Source organism: Cannabis sativa, chromosome 2 (assembly GCF_029168945.1).
Source record: "Cannabis sativa cultivar Pink pepper isolate KNU-18-1 chromosome 2, ASM2916894v1, whole genome shotgun sequence".
NCBI classification, from domain to species: Eukaryota; Viridiplantae; Streptophyta; class Magnoliopsida; order Rosales; family Cannabaceae; genus Cannabis; species Cannabis sativa.
Window position 1 is genome coordinate 26,453,763 of NC_083602.1, and position 9,778 is coordinate 26,463,540.

Consider the following 9,778-nt stretch of genomic DNA (forward strand, 5'->3'; position numbering starts at 1 on the left):
TAGATTTAATACGGTTTATAAAAAAATTATTTATATAATATTTTTTTGTTCAACATAAACTGGCATTAGGCGTGGTCGGTCGATCGTTGGTGGTGAGGTGCCTGGTTGGTATATTCTGGATAGGAAGGTTTTCGACGACTATAAGAGAGAATAACATATTTTTTGAACAAAAGACATCAATAGTGGTATTACGCTTGATTTTTTCTTTTTTCCAATTATAGTGTAACATGAAGCACTATTTGAAATTGGCAGTGGCACTATTTGCCACTATCATATACTATAAATAAAATTATTGAAATAAATTTTAAAATAAAATTTACATAACACAATTCAACTGTTCACTTGGATATGTGAGAACATTTCAAATAATAATAAGAGGAAAAACGTCTCCATTGATAAATTAGTAAGTTGAAAAAAAAAAACAACAGATGATACCTTGCATTTATCACTAGAGATAAGTTGCTAAGACATAAAGCTAGTAGCTAGTTTAGGGTATAGCCAGGTGAAGTGCTCCCCAAGTTAATGACTTACAAAATTAGAGATAAGTTTTCACACATCACTGGATGGCTAAGAACCAAAAAAACACCCTCAAGTAAAATACTCGTCTCCATGCACAAACATTAAAGTGAACTTCAGAAAAAGCAAATTAGTCTCCAATCTCTCATTGGGCTGAGTTCTCATGCAATAGCACATACTCTCGGCTGCAAATGTAGAACAGATAAAAAAATGTATAAATAACTGCAGGTCAGTAACAATAACTAGTGCAGCAACCAAATCAGATCAGCCGAAATCGCAGAGGAAACTATGACACCAGAACAAATGGGCTTAATAATCAAAAGGCAAGTTCTTCTTAAGGAAACATCTGATCACTATAGGTAAAGGCAAAAATTCCTGGCTTACCTACTGTTGCCAAACTTAATAGTATCTTTTTCGTGAAGCTCATAATAACGTTCAGATTCAATGGCAACATCCTGTGTTAGCACCCAAAAATAGAAGGTTAGAACCAGTGCAGAACGCAAAATTTATTCCGTACAATGCAAACAAATGAGCAAAAATATTACAACTAAATATAGACATAAAGTAAGTGAGCAACTTACATTGAGAAAAGTTTTGTTTGTACTTCCAAGATCCATTACATAAGGCCTGCATAACAGAAGTTAGATATAACACTCGTAATATTCATTTCTGATTACTGGAAACAAGGACAAGTCAAAACCAGCTTACTTTACTTGCTTTGTTAGAGTACCATCAGGTTTCTCCTTCTCTACTTGCCTGGCAAGTAGTTACAAAAATGAGAATAATAATTTCCAACATAAATCAACAACAAAACTGTGTACTACAAACGTACCGAAATTGTATAACAGCATGTTGCTTGCTGCAGGATGGGTGGTCAGTAGGAACATCTGCCACCCTTCTTTCTCTCCCAAAAAGGTAGCAGCTTTGACGGTGTATGTACAAGGGTTCTGAGAATAAAATGTTCCTTATTAAAATATACAGCAAGCAAATGACAAGCATGAAGACATATTGTAGGCAATGATGAACCAAAGGAAACAACAATCACAGAAAGAAAGTGGTCGTAGATTCCACGTAGAAAGCCCATTGAAGGGATGAACGCTTCACAAGTGAAACACTAACTAGGAGATATTTGGAAGGATTAAAATGCCTAAAACTTGCCATTGAGAGCTTCACCATTCTTGAAAACATAAAGCCGCCACCTTACATCAGGTTTCCTTGCGTCAGGGGGTTCATTGAACAACAATGTTATACCTGACAGTAATGGCAATTAGATAGGTCAGTGTTTCCCCAATATTTATTTTTCTTTATCAAGGGTAAAAATGACAATGACACAAAGTGTAAGACAAACATAATAAGACTTTACAGAGAAAATTTGAAGCCCATACTTATATAGAAACTAAAAAGAGGAAAAAAAGACTTTCCTCATCAAAATCCGAGCAAATAATGCATAGCTCACCTCTGACTCTATTAGTTTCTGCGGCGAGCTTTCCTGAAAGCTCAAATGAAGGTTTCTCCTGGAAGTCAAAAATTTAGCTAGGAAAATGAGGAAGAAATTTCAATCCATAAATTTCAACCTACCCAAAAAGTAATACGAAGAATAGGAAACACAAAGAGCCTGTAACTACGCAACAATTTACCTTCTGTTTTGCTGCTAGCGCATCCTCAGCAATTTTCATTTTAGAGACGGAGTCATCTTCATTATCCCTGCCCAAGTAAGCAACATCAAATAAGAGGTTAAACCAACAAAAAAAAAGAAAGGAAAAAAAAAAGCAAAGCCTAAAATTATAATCAAACGTGATGCACTGCACTCCACATGCTTTCAGACCGTCCAATAGCAACACCTGGATAAATTCCATTAATGACACCTCTCAAGGACCCCATTTAAAATATTTTTACCATACTACGATTTGCTACTTTTTATTTTGTGGTTTTGACGTATTTATTGGTTAATTAAATTATTATTACTGTTGCCATTGCTCGGTACTTAAATGAAGATTGCCACTTTAAAACAATGTCAAGATGTATGCTGCTCATTAATTACGACATGCTACTTCACCAGTCGAGCACCACTTCCAAACCACCAAAAAAAAGGTAACACTGTACACAAAAACAAAATTGAAATTCCTCCAAAAGTAATTCCACACAAAATAAAACAAAATGCCCTATTGTATTAGATACAATTCCTGAATTGTTTTGTTCAGTCTAAGCATAAGAAGAAAATTCGAACTAAATTGCAATTCACCTTTCTTCAGATTCTTTTATAGTTGGCTCCTGAAACATAAATTCAAAAGAATAGTTAGGAAATTTTGGTAAGCATCAAGCCAAAATAAGTAACTAAAGTAACCAATTCCATAAAAGACATCACAAAATGTACTGCACATATTAATAAGAAATTTAATATGCTGGAAGTACCAAATGAAGGGTATTTTTTTAGAAAGGTACCAAAAAGAAGGGTGTTAATATGACATTTTGCTAGCATTTGACTAATGCTTCAGAAACAACAAACTGAACCACCAATTGTAATTTGGCGAAATCTAGCATTTGAGATTTAAGAAGCTTCATTTTAAATTTCATTTACAAGTATGAGTAAGATAATGCCAATCAAAAGATTTAATACATATACATAAGAGCATCCATACTCCTACCATTTTTATATTTTATGGTCAAACTTCACATTCACATAAAAGATTAAACTGAGAAGCCATATTATAGTCATCTCGTTGCCCATCAAATCAACAAGTCAACATAACATCTAATAACACATAAGAATAATCCTATGCTATTTTCCACTTACATATCTAGCCATAGGTAGAAAAAAAATTGTGATTCAATAGTCTGTAGAAAACTTCAACAAAAATATGACAATTTTTTAAAAAAGGGATATTTATTCTCTAAAAGGAATCTTTTGCCATACTATAAATAGCAACCAAAAAGGAATCTTTTGCCACACTAAAAATAATAAAAGGGTATGTGAAGGAGTTAATATCACCAAACACCTCATCACGAGCTCGAGTATCAGCAACTGGCTGAGGAGAGTGAGATTTGTTTTTGTTCCTGTGATGCCAACTAGATGGAGATGTAGAAATTCCATCTTTTGATTTTAAAGACTTGTGATCATTACCATCTCTCCTAGATCTTCTCTCTGTTCTCATGCTCTCAATATCTATATCTTGTCGTCTTTCCCCTGTAGCTCTATTACTTCCTCTACCATTTTTCCTCTCTTGGCTTCCCTCATTTACTTTCTCCCTTTCATGATTTTTGTTTTCGCCAGATGGTTGAGGTGAGTAAGATCTATGTCTACTCCTTTGGTTATGTTTCAAAGGAGAAGTAGCATTACCATGCCTTGATCTTAAAGGATTACTATCGAGGTCATCTCTATCTGACCATCTCTCCTTCCTCTCTCTCCCAGTTTCTTTTTCTTGACCCCTGTCCTTATGTGCACCCCTTTCACTTCCTCTACCATGATTTATTTCATGTCCTCTCTCATCACTTCCAGCTTGTGCTCTCCTCAACCTTTTCGTTCGTGGAGAAGGGGACCGTGATCGAGAACGAGGAAAAGGTGATATTGATCTTCCATGCTTAGGAGACTTAACATCACGTCGAGGTTTCTCTTTAATTGGAGAGCCACCCTTATGGGAGCTCCTATGCCGTGTCGGTGATCTCTCCCTCCGTGATGGACTCCTCCTACGAGGAGGACTTCTACCCCTAATAGGAGATTCGGAATGGCGTATATTACGTCCCATAAGTAATGAACCTTGTTGCCTGAAAACTTTAAATGAATTGTAAAAGTCAATATCAAAATACCTTTGTTTCTAAAAAAATAATTACAACTTTAAGAACATTAAAGGATAAAGATGAATTAGAAAGTATTTAGTTCAAAAGCTTCATATAAGAATCCCAATTGAGTGTTCAAATATGTACCAACATCCAAGTTGAAATCAAATAGCAATTTAAATACACAAACTTACACAAGGATACATAGGTATAATGCTAGACCATTTCAACAAACATAATAGGTGCAAGAAAGTAATTATATGATTAGCTCGTAATTAGAAAACTGTATTTTAATAAAGTGTGATTCTGAGACCTTTGGGAAAAGGTCACAACACAAGAATGATGCAGGAGACCTTTGGAAGAAGGTTATATTATGGGTAGCAACTTGGGTTTACAAGACAAGGCTTTTGAGGGCTTTACTTTTCAAGATCTTCTTAGAGAATGGAGACTTATTTTTCACTAATTTATTTAACTTTTAGGTTGCATTTGGTTGGAGGTAATGAAATGGAAAGGAATCAATTTTCAGAATTAGACTTTTCTAAGCTCTAACATATAGTTTTATATTCACGAACTGATCAAACCCTTAAGGCCTCGCTCGTATTAGAATTTGAATTCAACTTTATGGTTTGGAAACTAAATCTGTCGGGCCATCTAAAATCTAAACAGCTAATTGGTTAATAATTTTTAAAATTTATTTTCAAATATCAAATTTAAGGCAAACCTTGAAAACATAAATTGATTGTTCTCTCAAAATCCAACTCCTAAATCCAAAAATCTATTCACATTATCTTTTGTACTTTATTATTCTCTCTTTAGCAGCCTACAACAGAATCTATGACCTCCAGTTCCAGTCCACCATTGTAGTCCAGACCACGTTGACACTGTAGCTTATCTCTTTTGTTGATCTCATCTGATCATCATTCTTATGTACACTGTAGTCCCTCCATCCTCATTCAGCCCTTTCCCTGTAAAAAATTTGGTAATAGATCTAGATATAGCCTTTCCATGGAGGTCTATCAATATTCAATGTTCTCTTGCTTTTTCACTTCTCTTTTAACGTTTCAGAAAGATGTAAGTGTTCATGTATCATCCTTAGATGTTTATAAAACAATTGATTGTGAAATGCGAATGTTATTTTTCTGGGGTTTAACTTTACATGATATATCATTTGCTGTAAACTTTGGGCTTTGAATGTGTTTAACCTAAATTTTCAAGTTGTTTAGTTTTAATTTTTTAACGTTTTATATATCTTGGATCATGTGAAGTGGACCTGCATTTGTGTTATTGTGATTTAGTATTTATCAAGTTATAATATATACAGATAAATGTTATGGCTAGTATATTTACTCTAATTTTTGTGTACATTATTTGCTCACAATTATGGAACTAATTCACATATATATTGAATATGTAGTTCATCCACTTGCTTTAGGGAATAGTTGGTCGAGCAGGCACTTGTTGATCTCCGGTAGATATCTCATTTTTTCTAAATATCTTGCTTCTAATTATACGATAAAACCCATATTCAATATGGTATATGGTTCAGAATATGTTATTTATTGTTCTATTGCAATGATGCTTATGGTAGAGGGTTAATATAAATTAATAGTTTTGAGTATAAAACCATCTTTGTGGTAATTGAAGTTAAGCTTACATGGATTGGTAGCTAGGCATGTCTTTGAAAAGAGGAACAAAATAATAAGAAAAGTCAATGTGAGATAATTCTTCTAATATAGGTTCACTTGTATATAGAAGGAACCTCTAATTAGCTGGTCAATTATAGCACTTTTTAGGTTTTTCTTTTTCTTTTTTCATTTCTTACATGTACTTAATATTGTTACAATAAGAAAGATTGGTAATAGAAGCCGAAATTAGGAGTGAGGTAAGAACTGCTGCAACAAGCCAAACAGAACAATCTTGCACGATTAGCATTGCCAAAGACTTTTCCTTTTAAACTTCTTATTGTTTCAGTTTTTATTTTTTATGAATTTTATTGTCAAGTGTTGATAGGCTCATGCAACATAATGACTGCTGTAAGTTCTTGAGTACGGTTGTGAAAGATACATTATGGCGTTCTTCTTTTATATAAATGCATCATTGGTGAGATGTTTAGTTAACTTTGTTTTTTGTTTTAAGTTTTAACTAAATTTATATTTATAGCCTATAGGTAAGTTAAATTAATAAATTTTATCAAATAAGTACTACTCAGATTCAACTCTACCAATAACATATTCTATATCTGTTATATTTCTAGATTTTATACCAATCACATATTCATGTATTTAACACTCAACAATAGTTTACGAACCAATCACATATTCTTAAACATGTTTCAGATATTAAATTTAGGGGCGATTATATTGGCACCCCATTCATTAAAATGTATTAAACAAATTTATTTATCAAAAGTAGTTTACGACAATGTTTAAAAAAACGCAAATGAGCCTTGAGGGGTTTTTTTTTGTAAGGCGAGGCGTAAGCCTCAAAAATTAATAGAATCAATACTTTTAGAGCACCTAAGAGGAAGAAGAAGCAGCAAGCTTTTTTTTTTCGTGGGTTGAACTTGAAGCAATATGCAGCAGCTGTGTGCTGTGAAGAAAGAGATGAGCTGCTATGAAGAAGATAAAACTAGGGTTTTATTTTTAAGTTTTATTTGGGCTCACTTAAGTATTTTATTGGGCTTTTTTAAAGTTTTTCAAGTCTTTTAAATTAGGCAGCAGAAAACTAAATTTAAAATACCAATTTGGGCCTTTTTTTGGAGCTGAAATAGCCTATTTCACACACAAAATTTGAGGCCTCTTACGCCTCATCGCCTCACGCCTCAACTCAACGCCTCTCCACATGAGGCGTACGCCTCACTTCTTCTCAGCAAGGCGCACGCCTTGAGGCACTGTTCAAACGCCTCAGCTTGAGGCGCGCCTCAAAAACGCCTTTTTAAACATTGGTTTACGAACCAATCACATATTCTTAAACACGTTTCGGACAGCATTTTCCCTATTTTATTAACCTAACCATCTGTCAATTTCAATCGCAAACAATCAGATAATACACAAGTTCTCATCCTTATATCACCGCAGCACATAAATTTCACAGATCCTACTACACTAAAACAGGCAAGTTATCAACCTTCAATTATCACCGCAATACACAAAGTCTCAGAACCTACTTTTCTATGGATGAATGTATAAGATATTCAAACTCTTCTATTAAATTATGAAAAATACAACATTTTGAACATCAATTTAAATATATATATTTATGGATTTAATATCTATAAGTTCTTAAACAAAAGAATGTTATATCATAGTAAAAGTACCTTAATCTCATCCACAAACTCTTGAGGTGCAACCTTGGTGTTCAAGAACTCATCAACTTGTTTTAGAAATTAGAATTTCTTCCTATCCTGTCAACAAAACAAATTCAACATGAATTTTATGCTAATTTAAATAATGTTACAATGAGAGAGGGACACAAGACAAGACAACCAAATAAATAACAAAAGGGACATAAGACAAATAGAATTTGATCTGGAAGAAGTTAAGAATTGTTAACTCTGTGGTTGGCTTACTTAGTTATTTTACTGGTTTGCTACTGTTGTATTGGAATCCCAGGGAGGTTCTCATCAGGTACACATAATTCCTAGTAATTAAAGAGATATAGTATCTATTTTCTTGATATCCTATGAACTTCAACATTCGATACAGAGTACAATCATAGTTGAGACATTAAATATTAATTATATGTTTTCACCTTTCTATCTAAAAAAGCTAGTTCTAATTCTTACCATACACATTCAAAACAAATAATCAATTGAATTATACGGGAAAAAAATTAAAAAAAGTTGTTTAAATTGTCCAAGAATAGACCTAATTTCCGAGGACCCAGACCTCCAACTTCAAATGAAGTAAACCAAAACAAATTTGTGCAAAGTGGGTTCTCGAAGATAAACACTCTCAATTACCTAACTTCTTAAAAAAATTGGTAATGGGTTTATAAATTGCACCAGAAATTAAGAGAATATGATACATTTACATATATCTATACTACAAAAAACTAAAGAAAACACTTAAAACTTTGACACTAATTCATAAATTAGCAAGTTCATTCCAACATTCAATTTAATATCTGAAAAACACAAAAACATATATTTACAATCAAATATGTATCCTGATTTTTCAACTCATCAAATTAACTATTATTGGTTACATCTTTTCACCAGGTTAATCAGACAAAAATGAACTAATTAAGTCACTGGTTTTTGGGTTTAACTATGAAAAATGAAAAATAAGAGAAAGTTAAAAGACCTGAGTTGCTGCCGTTTGCAAGGAAGAAGATGTGTCTTCGTTGGATAGGGAGGAGCTGTGTTGTCGTTGGGGAGGGAGAAGCTGTGTCGCTTCCGTCGTTAGTGAAGATGCCGTCGGCGACTTAGGGAGGAGATGGCCGTCGTCGTCAGCGAGTAGGGGAGAAGATGCTGTCGTCTCCGTCGTCGTCAAATCGCTGGGCAGCGAATCACCGTCGTCGTCCACTCTCTGGGCAGTGGCCAGTGGGCAGCGGCTTCAAAGAGGGGTGAGGTGTTAGAGAGAGAGGGGTCTGGTTTAGGGTTTTGTTTTTTTTAAAAAAAATATGTAATAAAATAAATATAGTATATAGAGAGAGAGAGAGGGGGCTCTATTCTATGCGTAATGGTGATGTTTTGTTTATGTTTTTTTTTTTCTTTATTTTAGTTTTTAAAATATAATATATTTAATATTATAAATTTATAATATATATATTTTCTATTTTAATATTAGATGCTATTCGATGATTATTGAATTTGATCGGTTGGATCTATTGAATTTACATGTCATCCAAGAACCGACCGATCCAATGTTGAATTTTCAAAAATATCATCTAATCCAATTTAATCATGATTGGATATTTAATTTTTGGCGGTTGGTTGACATTGGATCGGTTGGTTTATCATTGGATTGGATCATTTCTGCACACCCCTAAAAGGAAGGTTTCAGTGGCTGCTATAAGGTGGCGTTTGGTTACAAAATAAAAATGGAATAGGACTGAGAATGGTAACAAGAATAAGAATTGAATGGAATGGAATTTCTATTCTTTTATTTGGTAAAGGCTATGAAATCAATATCTGAATAAGAATTGTGATGTTTGGTATAGTATGGATTGAAATGGAATTTTTATTATTTTGATCATAATGTCCTTTACTTTTTTAAAATAATTTTTATTTTATAAAATTACCATTATGGTACAAATAAAAAAATAGTATATATTTATGTATCACTCTCAAACTGTATTTTTTTAGATTTAATTATCAAATAATAAAATATAAATAAATAATTGGGAAAAAAACAGGAAAATTCTAAAAGGGTAAAATATTACAAAAATACTGTGGGTCGGCCCAATCAACATTTGTACAGCCCACATTGAATATATTACAAAAATACCATCTGACCTATACCTTCAGCCGCACGTCACGAACGGA

General features: G+C 33.3%; 1 protein-coding gene across 1 annotated transcript; it reads right to left on the reverse strand.

The window, feature by feature from the left end:
- Positions 1–366: 366 nt before the first annotated feature.
- On the reverse strand, positions 367–8,926 carry LOC133029073 (FHA domain-containing protein DDL-like). Its single transcript, XM_061110390.1, has 12 exons — positions 8,595–8,926; positions 7,607–7,693; positions 3,513–4,285; positions 2,759–2,787; positions 2,154–2,220; positions 1,973–2,030; positions 1,675–1,767; positions 1,349–1,463; positions 1,225–1,272; positions 1,098–1,143; positions 901–971; positions 367–701 (listed from the first exon to the last, which is right to left on the reverse strand). The coding sequence occupies exons 3-12, from the start codon at positions 4,257–4,259 to the stop codon at positions 662–664; spliced, it is 1,314 nt and encodes a 437-aa protein (XP_060966373.1). The 5' UTR covers positions 4,260–4,285; positions 7,607–7,693; positions 8,595–8,926; the 3' UTR covers positions 367–661.
- Positions 8,927–9,778: the final 852 nt, after the last annotated feature.